The sequence below is a fragment of the Diachasma alloeum genome, unplaced genomic scaffold (genome assembly GCF_001412515.2).
Source record: "Diachasma alloeum isolate Michigan unplaced genomic scaffold, Dall2.0 Dall_scaffold_00476, whole genome shotgun sequence".
Lineage (NCBI taxonomy): Eukaryota > Metazoa > Arthropoda > Insecta > Hymenoptera > Braconidae > Diachasma > Diachasma alloeum.
Window position 1 is genome coordinate 194,330 of NW_021680609.1, and position 19,643 is coordinate 213,972.

A 19,643-nucleotide genomic window follows, 5' to 3' on the forward strand; every position below is an offset into this window, starting at 1 on the left:
GTTAAAGATTAGTATTCTACGATTAATATGTGAATTATAGCTATGCAGTTACAAACTCAGTGAGGCTAATAGAATTCAACAGAATTGCTGTCAATAACTTATCGACAAAATTCACTGATATCTTCAATGTATGTACATTGGAAATTCATAATGAATACAAATCAACATAATTTCCAGGAACCATAAATGTATAAAAGGTAATGCTACCAATAAGAATAAAGAGAGCGATATCACGTGAAAGACGAAATTAGTTGTACTAGTTCAACTTCTCTCTTTCATCATTGACTACTTATAATTGGTAGGATTAGTGAAGTCATTCCACGATAAGAAACAAGACGATTAGAGTATTTGATTCCAATATGGTGATTCCATTAATTGAAACAGACTTGGGAACATTGCAAGGAGTTTTTGAAGAAAATATAAATGGAGGAACTTATGTGGCATTCAAAGGTATTCCTTATGCGTTACCCCCTGTGGGTGATTTACGATTTCGAGTAAGTAGTATATTGAAATATTTACTATGATTTTTTCAATTAAGTGTGGAATAGATTCTTTTTTTAAAAAATCCATGTGACGGTGTTCATCACCGATCTATTCGGTTATAAATACCTATATCTATACTGATCGGTATGTCTACTTATATTCATAAAAATATGAAAACGATTAAAAATAATGATTCAAATACTTATAAGGATTAGTTACGCAATGAGGGTACAATTAGGATTATCATAAAAAACTCAGGGGTGAAATCTGCTATTTCAAAAATAATTCAATTCTCGTTTTCAAACAAAGAGCTCAGAACGTAAATAAGGCTTGATGAGCCTTGTTTACATTTGTGAACAAGGCTCATCAAGCCCTGGACCAAGGTTCAAAAACGCTTAGTGAGGGCTGCGGCCCAAACTTGAATCCGCCCTTCTTCAACCCCAAAATAATAACCTGAATGAATGCGTAATTTCTTAGGCGAGCACAAGGCTGGGTGCCAATGCCTGATCCAAGGCTTGAATTAAGAAATTTTAAATGCTTACTGGTGCTTCTTCATAACAAATTATATTATCATTTATAAGCATTTGCTTGAGTAATTTCTGATTCTTTCATTAGTCTTTCTGTCGATTTGAATAACTATATAAAAAAGACTGGGGTAAGACCGTTAGTAATGCTTGATCACCCGATAAGCGTTAATTGCACCCAAAAAAAGTACTGATGGAAGGTGACGTCGACTTATTCAAGTCGACTGACTCGACTCCGCCAATCCGGATTCCGGGTTTGCTATGAGTCAAAAACTGGTTTATTTCAAGAAGAAACGTGTCAAGCCGAAATCAGTTTGAATCAAGCTGAAAAATTGGTTTGAATCCAATCGAAAACGAAGTGATTTACGCCGAATTTCCGCCTATTCCAGGCAGTAGATAGCGAGTTGATTCAAGTCGATTTTTCGGCATAATTTAAACTGATTTTTCAATTGATTGATGCAGGGGGTTTGCAGAAATATAAAGGAAAATTTCGAAGAATGCAGATCAAACCGCAAAAAACGGACATTTTTTTTAAAGATAAGTAGAAGGTATGTAACAACATGGACAAAAGCGTAAGCAAGGACTTTATAAGCCTGATATCGAGTGCGAATCAAAAACAGTAGTCAAAAATAGAAAAAGGCCTTTCAAACAGGTAGGATTTAATGGATTTAGAAATGTACGTAAATTTCCCAAATGAGATAGGTAGGACTCTCAGTTAGGAATCGGGGTTGTATGTAATGAGCTTGACTACTAGCATACAAAGTGCAGTTAAGTAACAGATGTACGAAAGACTCAAGATCGCCTCTGTTGCGTCTGTACAGATGCTATGGGAATCCGGGCTGTGTAGCTGCTTCTTTATTATAAAACGACGAAAGAAGCATTTTGACAGTCTCATTTGCATTCCATATCGCACAAGATGAACGGAACATCTTTCCGAATAGAAAGAGAGATAATTGTCATTCAAAGAACTCTGCATCTCTGGGAACTGATGAACCAACGACTTGTTGAATCTGGCCAGATCAGTTTCCCTTGAAATGGATGCGCGATGATTTAGAATCGCAAATCTTTTGCTTTTCCAAACGGTCCAATCATCTGAATGCCAAAGCTCGTTTGGGATCATCTCTGCAGCTAGGACATTCAACTGTTGAATCCAATTGAAAGGAGCAGGACAAGTGGGTGATCAATGAAACTCTGTATTTCAAGATGCAATAAACTACCTATCTATCTATCTTATTTCCATTTAGTGGCACGCCCACCGTGGATGAAGATTTTCTGATAAAATAAATGAAGATCTGGTACGAATATGGCTTTAACTCGCAAAACTGTCAATACTTCTGGCGGTCGCAATTCAGATGGGGAAGTAATCCAATAGAATGCCGCTTGTGCTCCAAAATCATAGAAAATTTTGGAACACTCAGGGCATTGCAGCTAAAAAATCAAGGAATTGTCAGATAAAAAAAAATAATAATTACTTATTTAACTTGAATTATCAAACAGAAAGTGAGTATCCAGTGCCAAGTTACACAAAAATTTCTATTGATTCCAAATTTCAGACTATATTTACCTGAATTTTCTTGATTTTAATAAATTTTCATGGAAAAATTGAACTGAAATGTACAGTTCCTACTCATTTTATTTAGCGAATTTGAAGCCAAAAAAATTTACTTGTATCAAACTGAAAAATCGACTTTATTCAGAGCGACATTTTTGGGTGTGTGATTGACTAATTAACAATTGAAAGACAATGAAATTAAACATTCGAAAAATTGCTCCTACTCGGGGGAATTCACCCGGGGTCCTTCCGATCCATAGTCCAACGCGTTTCCACTATGCCATCTGAAACTTCTTACGACGAGACATTTTTCTTGAATATAAAAATGTAACGTGGTATACTTTCTTTTATCCATACATAAAACTATGAACAATTGAAAAATAGATCCGATGTTATTAATGAGTTCATAATCTATTAGTCAATTAATTACAGATGAGGATAATTAGAATTATGCAACTTCGTGTTCAAAAGGCTGCCGCAAGCCTGATTTGGGCTTAGCTTGGATGATGTGGTTGATATTTATGACTATCTTTGTAGCGGGGATAACAATGTTTTTACCATCATTAATTGTGTTATAAATCGGACGGAGGTCCGATAATTTTCACAACAAATAAAATTTTGGACTATTCTCACAAGACTTACATGGTCTTTGCTTGAGAGTATAATCCCTATGGACCCTTAGCTGCAGCGCTACGCACTTCTCACTGAATCGTGTCGTTGCATATGTAAATAGCTTGAGGTACGAAGGAGATTATTGAGGGGCAAATGAAATAATTTATAAACCGAAGTGAATTCGCGTTAAAACTTTAATGGCCCCATGAATAAAACACTTTTGTTAAATTGAGAAATATATGATCTTGGAACCTTATACTTTAAATTAAAACAAATTAAACTAGTAATTTATTTAACTAATTGACACAAATCGCAATATTCTGGAATTCGATACTGGACGATTAGCGCATATAAAATTGATTGACTCGATTCGAACGATGAAATTGCGAGAGGCCGAAGATTTGTCCCGGAAAATCTAATGTGGAAATAATTAGGCTCACCCTTATCTTAGACTTTACAAAATTGGTATAGTCGGAAAAAACGTCCTTCGATGATCTTCGGATAGATGGGAGGCGGCGAATCCTAATTAGTTGGATGGTCACTCAATTTTGATTAATTTCACTATTTCGGAGATATTAAGTCAAATAAGTTGATAAAATTCACTAAATTCCACTAAGAATTGGTTCACGTATTATAAAAGGCTAGCTTCGATTTCAATTAACTTGATTTTAATCTAATAACTAATGGTAGAATTTGCAAATGAGTCCAACCAGTGACACACGCGTGTATGATATGCTCTAACTTGCGCGACTACAAAGTTGAGCGTAATTGTCGCGGATCAAAATTATTACTGCAGTTATTCCGGACGCGCACTCAAGTCGGTTTACCGCACGGTTAAAGCCCAAGACTAAGGGAAACGTACACGGCGTTGTTGGGTGCGGAGGAATAATTGTGCAGGAGCCAAATTTTATGTTATTCCCTTGATGGTAAAATCGTGACTGATTATTGTCTCGAGCGCTCTTCATTTCGATGCACCCATTGGGGATGGGCGCTTCATCGTCAAATTTTGCGCTCACGTGCGAAACGGGGATAGAAATGAAATTCTGCGTGATACTTCACGTATGGAAATGCTGACATTTTAATTTCATGCGCGCGAGACTATTCGTAAGGTAAATGTGAATTAAATATGATATGGCGAGCATAGATTAGTCACTGTGCCCTTGGAGTCTCCGCTGACGCTCGGAGTCGTCACGCGCGCCGAAAGTTGCTGACGCTCGAGGTCAGCGCGCGGACGTCTGAGAGACACGGCAACTCGATACGTCTAGCGAACATTAAATCAAATTTAATAGAAGAGATTTTAAATTTTAGAGATTTTGTATATAACAATTGATAGTCATTATTTCTACAATTATGGAAATGAATTGAGCGGAGACTTTATTCTTCATTTTATTCTTCACTCAAGGCTTGGACTAGGCCCGAATTTCAGCTCCTAGATGGCCTAATGAATCACTCTCATTTCAGTCTAATGTCGACAATGAAAATAGGGCTGGCTGGGGTCTGAACCACTGAGTGTTGCCAACCCTTTACCACCAAGACTTTACCACCTGAATCGGATATGTTCGAATAAAGGTGAATTGACTAAATGAATCGTGAATAAGTGAATGTGAGATACAAAAAATATACGTACAGCGAAAAAATATGAGTTTTTATAACACCACGAGAGGTTCAAAATGGCAGGATAATTCCTGACGGGTTCATTGCAACCAAATGAAGGAGTTGATGGAAGACTTTTTTCTCATGAAAAAATCACGAGTCCGAAAAGCACACGGAAAATATCCAAATAACTTCGAGGCTCAACAGCTATTCGGGAGATTATTTTTAATCTCAGAATTTCCTGTAAAAGAATCGTTCACAGAAAATTCTTTGTTGCTATAGACAAAAAAGCATACCAAGGAATTATTCGAAAATTATCGTTCTTAACCCGTGTATGTAAAATAACGTCAAATGCAACGCTTCTATTATTTGAGATTTTGAGAGAAAAAATAATGTCCATAAATTTCGATAAAAATTACCATACCTTGCACTAAACTAGGCTCAACTTCTCAGCACCGCTAAAAATCTGGTGTCAGTAGGGTAAACCCTAATTGCCAATTGAATGGAATTTACATACGGACTAAAATTTGTCAGAGCCACGCTATTGTTGATATTCGTTACTGGTTATATCGCTTTTCATAAAAAGTAAAGTACCCATCAGATTAACGATATCGAATTTTGTGGCACCAGTCAGAATCCCTCTGATTTTCACCTGCCTCACGAGAAATTATACTGAGATACCAGGAATAAAAATTTTCAGTCTCTGGGATCTCTCCACGACTGTGAGAGACTAAAATCAGTCTGTTTGGATCTCTCGTAAGTGGCTTTGCGTCTCGGAGAGTCTTTAGTGAGAGACTCGAGTCTATCTGAATCTTTGACAATGCGGTAGAGACTGAAGTCTCTCATTGAATGATCACGACTGAGAATCGGGACATCGCTGAAACGAAATATTGATTCATTAATCATTAATGAGATAGGCAGTAGAACAAGTATAATATAGTACAGGAGATAAATTGGCTTGGGGGGGGGTCAATTCGACACTGGGGCAAAATGGGATGATGTGGTGATCGGATGATGGGCGAATTATGTGGTGGAGTAAAATGGGATAAGTGGCAACTAAATGACAAGCTAATTAGCCAGTGTGGTAAATTGGGCGGCAGGTCAATTAGAGGCTGTTGTTGAGTGGAATAGTCCATTAAAATCGAATGCATAATATTGTTAGTTTAGTGAAGGAATAAACTCACAAGACCACAAATTAAGGAAAGGGGGTGGTTTTATTGTCCAGAGTTATGATCTTTCAGATTGAGCCCTAAATCTGGGCAGTCTCAGCCCAGTTGTCACAATAAATTGTCAAGTTCGTATTATTTATTCAAAATTATTTAATTTAGTTTGCCAATCACAAACTCTTCTGTTACCCACAGCATTCATAACCAGTTGACCACTGGTGATCCGTTACCCCGGATTTCTTTTGAGTCAGCTAACCACTGACAGTCCGCTAACCACGGAACTTCTATATCATTGTAATCATTGATGATGTATTTCGAATTTAATTTTCCATTGGCCAGAGCCGATTGACATGAACGACCTTGAACTTTCCTCTTGGGTATTTTTGAATTCGGTAAACTACATCATTTAATTTTGATCGAATTACATAAGTTTTTTCCCAATCTCGCTGAAGCTTTGGACATTTTCACTTGACTCTCTTGGGGGCAAAGAGCCAAACTTTTTGTCCAGTATTGAAATAAATCATGTGAGCTTTGAGGTCGAATCTGGATTTCATATTATCACTCTTTAGTGACCAATCCCCTCTTACCTTGTCATGAATATCCACCAACTGATCCTGTAATTCGTCAACATAATAAGCAGGATTTATGATATCACTCGCATTACTAACTGGGGGATTTCCCTGGAGCNTTTTGAATTCGGTAAACTACATCATTTAATTTTGATCGAATTACATAAGTTTTTTCCCAATCTCGCTGAAGCTTTGGACATTTTCACTTGACTCTCTTGGGGGCAAAGAGCCAAACTTTTTGTCCAGTATTGAAATAAATCATGTGAGCTTTGAGGTCGAATCTGGATTTCATATTATCACTCTTTAGTGACCAATCCCCTCTTACCTTGTCATGAATATCCACCAACTGATCCTGTAATTCGTCAACATAATAAGCAGGATTTATGATATCACTCGCATCACTAACTGGGGGATTTCCCTGGAGCAGATCCAGTGGAAGCCGTAATTCTCTACCAAACATCATCATTGCTGGAGAGAACTCAGTGGTTTGATGCTTAAAGGAACGATAAGCCATAAGAAACAGGGGAAGCCATTTATCCCACATTTTTTGGTTATCCTCAATAAATTTTGCTAAATAATTCAGGATTGATCTGTTAAGGCGTTCGACCATTCCATTTGACTGTGGATGAAGAGGGGTTGTTCGAGTCTTATGAATTCCTAAGAGATTCATAAGAAGACTAAAAACGTGAGCTTCGAAATCCCTCCCCTGATCAGAGTGAATCTCGAGAGGAACACCGAACCGAGAAATGACATGAGATACTAAAGCTTCTGCCACGGTTATTGCTTGATGATTGGGTAGTGAGATGGCTTCAGGCCAGCGTGAAAGATAATCCGTAACCACAAGAACAAATCGATTTCCAGTAGAAGATTTCGGTAGAGAGCCTAAAATGTCGATAGCAATCCTTTCAAATGGAAAACCCACATTGTAGATTTGGAGTTCTCCCTTGGCACGATGTTTTGGGCCATCACGACTGAAACACACACGGCATTTCTTGCACCACTTCTCTACATCGAACTTGCATGTGGCCCAATAAAATCGTTTGCGGATATTGTCCAACATTTTATTCACCTTGAAATGACCGCCAACTGGGGAAGAATGAGCGAGTTCCAGAATTTCGGTGATCTTAGACCGAGGGACAACAGTTTGATAAACAATTCTCGATTGATTGGTTGATTCCCAACGACGGTAGAGAATTCCATCTCGTAATTCAAGAGAATTCCAATACAATAAGTAGATTTTAATTTCTGAACCAAGATGAGAAACTTCAGACCATTCAGAACATTCACTTTTTTCTTTGAATTGAATGACCGATCGTAGAATTGAGTCCTCAAATTGGAGTTGTTCCCAGTCGTTACTCGCGTCAGCAATGCAAACTGTTCGACAAATACGTTTATAAAATTCTTCCTCTACGAAATTCCACTTGTCACATTTTAGAAATACAATTCCCTCAGGATTTTTGAATGAAAGGAGCCATTTCAATGCTGCGTGGTCTGTTCTAATGAGAAATTTCCTCCCGACTAGATAGTGATGGAAATTTTCGACTGACTTGAATACAGCTAACAGTTTGCGACGAGTGGTACAGTAGTTTCTTTCAGCTTTATTCAGACATTTACTAAAGTACGCGATGACTTTTCCTGACTGTTTTGGGTTTGGGACAAAGTGGCTCCAATGGCTAGCGAAGAGGCATCAGTGTCAAGAATAAAATCCCCATCTACAATTGGTACTGAAAGAATTGGAGGATTTGTCAAGAGAGATTTCAGGTGATCGAAACTCTTCTGAGCTTTCTCAGTCCATTCAAAAGTAATTTTATCTTCAGTGAGAGTATGAAGAGGTTTTGCGATATGAGCAAATTCTTTCATGTAATCTCTATAATAAGAGCATACTCCGAGGAAGCTTCTGACTTCGGTCTTTGTCAGAGGGATTGGCCATGACAGGATGGAAGAAATCTTTTCCGGAGAGCATTTGATTCCTTTTGCCGAGACTAAATGACCCAAGAACAAAAGCTCATGTTTGAAGAAAATACACTTCTTTGTGTTAACTTTGAGGTTAGCCGTAGACAAGCGCGAGAACACTAACTCAAGGTTTTGGAGATGTTCCTCGAAGTTTCTACCGAACACAATGATGTCATCAACGAAAACACGACATATTTGTCCTATCAAGCCTGATAGAACCTCATTCATGATTCGAATAAATGTTGCCGGGGCATTACATAGTCCGAAAGGGAGAATATTAAATTCCCATAACTCATCTCCAATTGCAAAAGCTGTTTTTTCCTTATCCTTAGGTTCCAATTCAATTTGCCAATAGCCTGATTTTAAGTCGATTGTTGAGAACCAAGTGGAGTTAGAACTAGAATCGAAAATGTCCTCTTTCCTTGGCATTGGCATTGAGTCTTTTTTAGTTTCTTTATTTAATCGTCGATAATCTACACAAAAACGAAGGGAGTCATCTTTTTTTCTTGCTAGGACGACTGGAAAGCACCAAGGACTCCGACTCCGTTGAATGACTGCCTCATCCTTCATTTTCGATAATAGCTCAAGAGCTTCATTTAGATAGTGAAAGGGGATGCGTCGAGGGTTTTGTTTGATTGGAAGACAATTTTCTACAATGATTTGATGTTTTGCTCCTTTGTATCGACCTAAATCACTAGAATTTTTAGAAAAACTATTTTGGAATTTTGATAAAAATAGTTTTAATTGGTCTTGTTCCTGTTGATTCAATAATTGACAAGAATACTCATAAAGTTTGATCAGATAATCCGGAATTTGGTTTGAAAATTTCTGACTAATTGATGGTAGTTCTCGAGAGATTGTTTGTTTAACAGAAACAATCTTATTGTCATTGTTGATGTTGAATTTATGATTGACGATTGAGTGGAAATCTCTTAATAATCCTGATTTATAGAGGAAGTCTAATCCCAAAATGCACTGATCAGTGATGTTAGCGAAAACGACATCTAAATTCAGAGAAATGTTACCGATAGGAATGATGACTTGTTTGGTAGCGATATGAGGAAATTCCTCACCTGAAACAGTTAAGATAGTCCNCCATCTACAATTAGTACTGAAAGAATTGGAGGATTTGTCAAAAGAGATTTCAGGTGATCGAAACTCTTCTGAGCTTTCTCAGTTCATTCAAAAGTAATTTTATCTTCAGTGAGAGTATGAAGAGGTTTTGCGATATGAGCAAATTCTTTTATGTAATCTCTATAATAAGAGCATACTCCGAGGAAGCTTCTGACTTCGGTCTTTGTCAGAGGGATTGGCCATGACAGGATGGAAGAAATCTTTTCCGGAGAGCATTTGATTCCTTTTGCCGAGACTAAATGACCCAAGAACAAAAGCTCATGTNTAGGTCTGATGACGTTCTTCAACTCATTCAAATCGTGATGGAAAACTTTTGGATTCACGAGAGTAATGTCTGCAGCTGTATCGATAATCATGAAGCAAGGAATTTTATTGACATTTCCATGAATTTTCAAACCGAAAATCAATTTTTCCTTGTTCAGCANTACTCCGAGGAAGCTTCTGACTTCGGTCTTTGTCAGAGGGATTGGCCATGACAGGATGGAAGAAATCTTTTCCGGAGAGCATTTGATTCCTTTTGCCGAGACTAAATGACCCAAGAACAAAAGCTCATGTTTGAAGAAAATACACTTCTTTGTGTTAACTTTGAGGTTAGCCGTAGACAAGCGCGAGAACACTAACTCAAGGTTTNTTTGCTGAGCATCCTGATGGTTATTATTTCCTGATGAGTAACATTTATTGGCATAATGACCAAATTTTCCACATTTAAAGCATGAAATTTTATCATGATTATTTGAAAGTTTCCTCTGTGTATTTTGATTTGTCATAGATTGATTCATTCTAGAATGATTGAGAGACGATGNTTTTAAGTCGATTGTTGAGAACCAAGTGGAGTTAGAACTAGAATCGAAAATGTCCTCTTTCCTTGGCATTGGCATTGAGTCTTTTTTAGTTTCTTTATTTAATCGTCGATAATCTACACAAAAACGAAGGGAGTCATCTTTTTTTCNAATCTTCATCTTTTTGTTGTTTACGAGCTTGGAGTTCATTAAAATACATCCTTGATAGATATTTCTCATCAAAACGATCATTCAAAATTGTCGTAATTTTTTCATAATCTTTTAATTCATCGCCTTTCAATTTTTCTAAAACCAACTGAGCTTTACCGCGAAGTCGAGTGAGTAATTGAGCTGTTTGCTCGACTCTCGACCAATTATTATGACCAGCGGCGATTTGAAAATGAGTGTGATACCGTGACCATGGTTGTGTTCCATCATAGGTGTCAGGTTTGATAAAATTATTTTTGACCGAAAGCTGTGACGAAGATGTTTGTGTCGGTGTTGAATAATTCTCCTGATTGAAGTTAGAAGTGAGGTTAGATGTGTGATTGAAAGTGTTGGTGGTGTTAGAGGGAGGAAAAATAGGGTTATCTGAGTGTTGATTGGAGAGTGTCGACGGTCCAGTTGGATGAGCTTATTGAGAATGGGTCCCTGCATTTGTTGTCTGGTCATGCACCTCAGCGATCACCTCAATAAAATCAGGATGTAAGTTGTTGAGGATGGGGGGTGGAGCTCTGGATCTGTTGTGTTGTTCTTCTCTGGCGATGCGTCGATGTTCTTGGAGATCATGTTGAATTGTCTCACGGATACTGCGGATGATCTCGATCCTATCCGCCTGTAGTTCTCGTCGGAACTCTTCTCGAAGATTCCCCCTTACTTCATTTGTAATCTCAGCCCTCAAACCATCTTGGGAATTGTCACGCCGGTGTTGACGTTGGTCGCTTGGTACTGTGTGTGGACGAAACCCGGTAGCGAGCAGACCAGAGCGGAGATTTGCTGGTTCGGGGGAGATTTCTCTCCTCCACCCCCTCCGTAGAGACATTTTTCCAGTTGGTCCCACTATTTTCCTCTCAGGTCAATGGTACTCCAATCGTTGGAAAATGTTCAGTTGTAGTTGTTGGGTTCTATATTTCTACCACTTCTGACACCAATGTTAGTTTAGTAAAGGAATAAACTCACAAGACCACAAATTAAGGACAGGGAGTGGTTTTATTGTCCAGAGTTATAATCTGTCAGATTGAGATCCAGAGAATAATTGAAGACCATTCTTCTTCAGATGACAGTCGTTTTGAGAATAACAGTTAACCTCTCATTTATGGAATACCAAACTTAAGAAGAGCGGGATACGTAACAATGTATTGAATAGCGGATTGATAAGAGAGCGATGTACAATGGGTGAACATGACAAATATGAGAATGAGGTAAAATCGGATGGTGAGGTAGAATGGTACAGCCTGGCAAATTGGACGATGGGCGAATTTGAGCCAGGAGTGAAATAGGACAACAGGGTAACTTGGCCGGTGGACTAACCGAATGTGAGGTAAATGGGATAGTGGGGTAAAATGGGAAATACTCATTCCGGAGAATTCTTGCACAACCGTAGGATCTCAGTTTTGTAGTACACGGGGCACTGCTAGTGAAAAGTTAGGAAAGAGTTACGCATTAGGTATTTTTAAAAGTCGAGTTGAATATTTTTGGTATATCCATTGAATTTGGATCAATTCATGATGGTCCTTCAAGAGAAAAAAAATTATGTCATTAGGCCCGATAAACCGCGATTCTAACCTCGCTTCGCTTGGTTAGATCGCGGTTTTCGGACCTAACGACATAAAATAGCGTATATCACACGGCGATAAAAGCACTATCTGGCAAATGTGATTATAATCCTCGCTTTCGGCTCGGATTATAAAACCACATTCGCCAGATAATACTTTTATCGCCTAATGACATAATATACTAATAATTACATTGAAAAAAAAAAAAAAAAAAAATTAATGTGTCATTTTCGTCCAGCGAACACAATGATGTGGACGTCGGTTGAACGTTATACGTTCTTCTAGAATATAGCAAGAAAAGTTGCGCAGAAAATATATGGCCGTTGGACTGACTTTGAAAATATCCTAATACAATCCATGATGACATATTACTGACGTTCATCAAGCATCTAGCGTCCGTCCAAAAATGCAACATGCGGACGCCCTTATGACGTCCATTTAACGCATCCATATTGTTGTCATATTCTTGTTAGATCAATTCGAATCCGTGATACAAAATTGAATTGAACATTTCGGTATTTATTCTTGATCATTTTTACAGTAACAATTAATGATTTTTCCAAATATAAAAATAGGATATCTCTTATTGTGGTCAACAGCTCATACAATATTAGCTGCATCTTTTTTTCAGGATCCGGTACCGAATGTTCCATGGACAGGAATAAGAGATGCTACAGAATTCGGTGAAGTATGTTGTCAATATGATTCGGGTACAGGCAGATGTATTGGCAGTGAAGATTGTCTTTACCTGAATGTGTATATGCCAAATTTGGATTTATCAAATTTGAAAGCCGTGATGATTTGGATACACGGAGGGGCATTCAAAAATGGATCTGGAAATGACGATGTTTATGGTGTCGATTATCTCATCAAATCAGATGTCGTTATTGTCACTTTAAATTATCGTCTGGGTTGCCTAGGTACGTGGAAAATAATGTTCTAGTTGTACATGTTTGAGCAGATGTATTAATTCTGTATATGAAATCGAAACTAAGAGCTTCCCTTAATTAAAAGCAAGTATCATTCATGAAAATAAAAATTATTACTAATAGTTCTCAAATTTTGAGGTCAACTAAAAAATGACAGTGTTATTGATAAGCGAAAGAATGGGCCAACAGGAATTCAAATGAGGATCATCTACAGAAATAGTCTCATATTTCAGAACCAAAAATATACAAAGTTGACACTTTTCCTGCGAACGCGGACATATGATTGTGTAAATATTTATATCTATCCGACTATTATAATTGGAATAATTTCAGGTTTTTTACATTTGGGAGACAAAGCTGCATCCGGGAATCAAGGATTAAAAGACCAAGTAATTGCCCTAAAGTGGGTAAAACGAAATATTTCACGATTTGGCGGTGATCCGAACAATATAACAATGTTCGGTCAAAGTGCTGGGAGTGTTTGTATACATTATTTGGCTTTGTCTCCGATGGCGCGTGGTAATTTTTGTTCATTCCTACATACTAGCTGAATCACATCTTGGTTTCGATTGTTGATTCAATGGATTACATCCACAGGACTATTCCAAAAAGCAATTCTTCAAAGTGGATTGATATCAACTATAGCTAGAGCAACAAGTCTCGTGCAAGTAGGTAATAGACTCGCGAGTATTTTAGGAGTTAGTATAGCAAATCCGAAGGCTCTCGTAGAGTATTTGCGAACAGTCAAAGTGGACAAATTGATCGAAGCTCAAGAGGAACTTGTAACTCCAGAAGTAAGTACAACAATATGATGGTTATCGGTGATTAGAGAGTTGGTAACGTTCAGTATTCCAGGAACATGCAGCCCTGGTATTATCTTTTATTCCGGGACCCGATGGAGTTTCTGATAATCCATTTTTTCCCGAGACTGAATCAGATGCTATGAAGCTAAAAATTTCTATTCCTTGCATCCTCGGCTACGTCAACGAGGAGTTTTCAGCCAAGCAAGGTATAAAGTTTCCTTTCTATTTAGTACCAGTTCCACGTTATACAACAAGTTTTCAGAGCTCACTAAGATTAATTTGTCATCGATTAATGATTTGTATATGTTTAAAGATTTATGCACAGCAGCCTCCGGCATTTCAAAATCATTGTTTCCAGTAATAATTCAGGATTATTACAATGATAGGAATCTTCCCATCCATAAAATCGTCAAGCACTATATGGGTGAGGATGTGGATGATGAGAGAATCATTCCAAAATTCGTTCACCTTGCTACTGATGCAGTTTTTCTTTCTTCTATGCACGCGATGTTTGAGACCCAGAGGAAAATTTCTGATGCGCAGATGTTCTATTATAAGTTTTCTTTTGAGAGCAGGAAAACATTGATGAAAATGAAGTTTACTTTTCCTGGTATGGCATAATTAATAGTCAGTCGAATCAAACATGAATGATTCTGTTTATACAGGTACGGGTCATGGTGACGATCTGAGCTTCCTCTTTTATCATAAACTAATGGGTAAATTGGGACGAAAACCTCTTTGTTTAGACGCCATTCACAATCGCATTATTCAAAGATTTGTCGACATGTGGACGAACTTTGCTAAAACAGGGTATTTCACAGTATACTCTCTTGATGGTAGCATGCAAGATAATTCTAGTGGTTTGAAAATATTTCATATGTTTAAGGAATCCAACGCCGAAAATAACGAAACTGATACCGGTTATCTGGGAGCCCATTGATAAGACGAAATTCCATGAATACAAATATTTGAAAATTACTGATGCGCTTACGATGGAGTCAGAGGAGAATCATTTCCAGAGCTTGATTCAGAATATTGAGAAGTCTAAGTAAGATTATTTCTCTCTCCAAGGTTTCCTTGAGAATAATACACCAAATAATAACAAAATCAAAATTTTCCGGCGAAAGAGTGGAGCTTTCGTAACGGCTAGTGAATGTTCGTGTGTGGAAATTTAATAGATAATTCTAGTGCTTTAGCTAGGAAATTCCTTCAGTTGTCCTTGAAAATTGTATTATAATTATAAAAAAAAAAATTCAACACCATTTCGAAAGTGTAATGAAATTTTGGCCTCCGCAGCCAAATGAACACTTTCGTCTGTTAAAAAATCATTGAAAAATAGTCGAATGATTGATTCATGCCTTGCACTCGTTTTGCGATGCGTCCATTATGGTAACGCTGCTAAGGGTTGCACAGAAAATTACGTTTCTACAGAAATTCACTGTTTCCTTTGAGTTAACTTATTTAAAAAATTGAACAATTTTGTTACGTACTCCACTTCAAATTGAAGAATAAACGAGGTTGGTTCCTCAATAGAATGGAACTACGTAAGTGCAAACTACTAAATATTGGCATAAAAACCCTAGTCAAGATCTACAGATCTGAACAATTGTAGTCCCGATCAATAGATCTTAGGTAAGACTGAAGATCCTGTTCGGCCACTAGTATTGAGAAAAGTTTAGAGAAAATTATTGTGTTGAATAAATATCGCGGGATTCGATTATATTACGAATGGGAATCAAGAGAAAATTCAGTGCGGTAATGAGAATATCCAGTATATCCGCTGAGGGTTTAACTAATGAAAAGTTACTTGATATTGCCACTGTGGAAATTGATCCAATATTCCTATTAGAAAGCTAATGAAGATGATTGAAGATCGTAGAAGCCACAAAGTCGGTAAGATTAATAGAATCAAACTAGATTTCAGTCAATAGCTTGTAATGTTGAACAAAATCACAATTTAATTTAGATAAATTGCTATCTTTGATCGGGATATTTTTTATTGAATTTATTACATTGCTCTTCAAAGACACAAGTATGTTAGGCAGGTTCTGGACCACGCATCTGTTGGACAAGGCGCTAGCATCGCGAAAAATAATAAGATCGATGACGTCATTGATGATGTATCGTTGACCTATGACATCATCATGATGTCATCCTGATGACTCATTGGTGATTCATTGAGTGAATCATTGGTGATCTACGAGGCCATCATGATAATAATGTAATCTTTAAAGACTCACTGATAACCGTTCAACTCGATTTAAGTATTAATTAATTATTTTACTTATACTGTAACTATAGTTAAGGGTAGATAAAGTAATAAAACGTTGATTTATTCATTTTTTCAACACAAAAATGTCTTTATTCATTGATTCATTTATTCATAATCTACATTATTATCATTCATTAATATTTAGATCGCTCTTGACCCATTGCCTGGTAACGTCCTATATCTACAGAACCACTATATTCTTGACTTCCTTTGATAGTCAACGGATTTTCTTGAACTTCATTGCTATTGTTTACTTTTGTATATAAAATTCGGTCATGGTCAGAAAATGATCAGAAACCAGTCATTTACATCTAACCCGACCTATAAGGAAAATGACGGTCACTCCACATTTCTATTCGTCATTGTGTGATATTAACAATGACCATATTTGTTCTTCGATTCATTTACTAATAATGGCAACACAAAAAGTGCATTCTAATATCTCAGCAGAGTTCGGGAGTAACCATTACTTTCGTAATATTTTCAGCTCTAATTACAATTACACTGTCAATTTTCTAATTGAGATTCTTAATTTTTTTGTTACTACATTGATCTGTAATTGAACTTGGAAATTGAGTGATAACCGAGTAATCGTCAATTGCAATGGAAAGAATTACCATTGATCATACGGTCCACCAAAATTGGACCACGGCTTCTGCCAGAAATTAAATTTGTACTGTAGATTTGATAGATTTTTGCACCCTGAATTCAACAGTGTTTGTAAAATTGCGCTAGCACGTCTGGTTTCGGAGAAAAAAAACTGTTAAAGTTGTGAAAAGTAGCGAAATGGACATATTACAAAAAAAAAACTTGACTCATTTTGTACTCAATAGGATAGAAAAATATACAGGAAGTTGAAAAAAGATTTGTTTATCTGAGGGAATGATTCTCCGGGGAATTCGTGATCCAATTGAGCTGGAAATAAATCATGAAATTACGAGATTTTCAGTATTTTCATGCAACGAGGGGAACTGGTCGAATGTTGGTTACATGTTTTTCTAACCTCGCCGAATTCAATCCTGTAGACACGTGGTTAATCTGGGTTTTCTTCAAAGCTTTCATAACATAGTCCTACAAAATTCGGCCACTTTTTGCACAGGATGAAACCAGATATAACTCTCGCAGGAAAAAGAATTCTGATTTCTCTCATCACGGATCGCCCAAACCTTTGGCAGAACGGTTTATGGAGGTACTGCAATGAAAATAAATCAATCTGGCGGGCGATTGGAGAGCATGTCAATCCTTCACTCCGGGGTAATATTTTCCCTCTGACCATAAAATTGATAACAATCGTTGCACGCAAATCATTCACTATCATGCATGTTGAAAAACTCACAAGGCTATCTGACATGGTTCATGTTCAAGTCGTTGAGGGTTGATCAACTTGAGGGGAGGCGCATGAATCTGTATGCTCAAATCTTTGGACACCAGTTCGTGTTTTTGGATGAAATCGGTGGAGATGATGATGACGAGACCTGCTCAATAATCTCCTCTGCACTATCCCTTTCACCAAGTCCACTAGTGGAAAATCCCCCAAGTCCGCCTATCGAGAACCCTCCAAGTCCAATTGAAATTTTTATCGTTGAACTAGAAGAAGATGATCATCTCTAACCTGCTTTGGAACCCTCGTAATTTTCTTTTGACTGATGGAATATTTATTACCAAAATTCAATTTCAGGAACTCCATAGAGATGAAAACGGACAAATTTATGAGTCGATAACAAGAGCATTCAATTCATTTAAATCAATGACAACAATAGTTCCCTTCATATACAAAATATTTACACCGAATAAACAGTATTGCACATTTCCCTTTATCTTCTTCGGTTTCGTCTCGTTCAAACGATTTATTAACAAGATTTCCGATGTTTTACGGTATGAGCATTGTAGATAGAAATACGAGAAAATTGTCGCTTGTTGACAGTGCCATCATCGCTGATTAAGCTCCAGCAGTATTCTTCCACCATACGGATCATCGACTTTACATGGTATCGCTTCTCAATCTTCGCGATATTCTGATGGACGCGTTCTCCGTGTTTGTTACTGACGTCAACGAGCTTATCTGGAAAGAAATCCAGATCAGAGTGTAGAAAATGAAATTTTAACGACATGTTACATTCTGTTTCATGGTAATTAGTCAGCATCTGACAGACGATTTTCCTGTACTCTGGTGAACGGTGACTCCTGAGAAATTCGGAAAGGACTCGTTTTAGTGAGTTTCACCTTCTCAGTTTGGTAGGTTTTAGATGTTTTGAAAAATCTTCATCATTCTTGAGCAATTTACACATCTGTGGGCCAACAAATACACCTTCTTTTATCTTTGCATCACTGAGTTTCGGAAATGGCGTCTTCAAGTAGCTAAATGCCGATCCTCCCTTTTCCAATTCTTTGACGAAGTGCTTGACTAGTCCAAGCTTGATATGCAGGGGTGGCAGACAGATGTTCTCAGGTTTAGCAATTGGGTCCCTGATAACGTTTTGCTTACCAAGAATTATCCTTTCGCGTGAAAGCCAATCAGAAATTTTGTAGTGGTTTTTGCGGTCTCGACTATCCCACCCACATAGGAAGCAGGGGTACTTTGTGTTTCCTGGTACTTTGTGTTTCCTAGTTGCATTCCAGAAATGAGTGCGACCATTTTGAGATCAGCACAGATCACCCAGTTATGGGAGGCATAATTAATTCTCTCGAGCGGGAATTTCACATTTTCGGAATTTTCTTTCAATGACGTAGAATAGGCGATAGGCACCGAAGGAAATATATTTCTCATATGAAGAAGCACGGCATTCAGACTGGTACATAAATCAATGAAGAGACGCCATTCCTCCATATGATGCTTGAATTCCAGACTCCGCATCAAACCGTGTATATCAGAGCAGTAACAAAGCTCTTCATCATCCCTGAAAGAGTGATGAAAAGTCTCGATCACGGAAATGACTGTTGCATACACCAGGCTGCAAGAAGTTACACTCTTTCATCCTTGAACCCCTTAGCTCCGCTATGCCTTCCGTAAGACCAAAACCTCTCACCCAATCATTAAATTGCTTCTGCAAAAGAGGACGTGGAGTTACGGGAGCTGTTACTTCTTTTGCTGCATACTCGGGGTCTTTTTCATTGCACTGCTCTATCTCATCAGCTTCAGGTTCGTCTCTTACTTTCACTGAATTGTCACTCTTAAATATTGGGATGGTCAGTGAGAATGATGGTAGGTCCATTAAGGAAACGTCTGGATACTTCAGCTATTTTTTATTGCCGGTGGAATATCTGTATGTGTTGGTGAGGCAGAAAAAACAGTCCGTAATGTGATCCTTTTGCCCTCTCCATATTACAGGGATGTTAACTTAAACTTCATCTGGTCTCGCTGAACTGATAGCTGCAGATTTGCACGACAAGAGCTGCAGCACGTAGTTGGGACTAGGGATGGTCGATGTTCGTCGATTAATCTAACACATCGATTTTTCATGCCCATACATCGACGTTTTTCATTCGATGTTTTCAAAGA

The 19,643-nt window shown here is 37.7% G+C and overlaps 1 protein-coding gene across 2 annotated transcripts; it reads left to right on the forward strand.

The window, feature by feature from the left end:
* The first annotated feature begins 234 nt into the window (after positions 1-234).
* Positions 235-16,222, forward strand: LOC107042478 (para-nitrobenzyl esterase). 2 transcript variants are annotated; one of them, XM_015263537.1, is made up of 8 exons: positions 235-494; positions 12,772-13,060; positions 13,403-13,588; positions 13,667-13,863; positions 13,925-14,078; positions 14,186-14,482; positions 14,538-14,682; positions 14,759-16,222. In XM_015263537.1, exons 1-8 carry the CDS (start codon positions 360-362, stop codon positions 14,922-14,924), a joined length of 1,569 nt encoding a protein of 522 aa, XP_015119023.1. In that variant the 5' UTR covers positions 235-359; the 3' UTR covers positions 14,925-16,222. The 2 variants fall into 2 exon arrangements, with proteins under 2 accessions (XP_015119023.1, XP_015119024.1); XM_015263538.1 differs by having other exon boundaries at positions 14,186-14,296.
* The last annotated feature ends 3,421 nt before the right edge of the window (positions 16,223-19,643 follow it).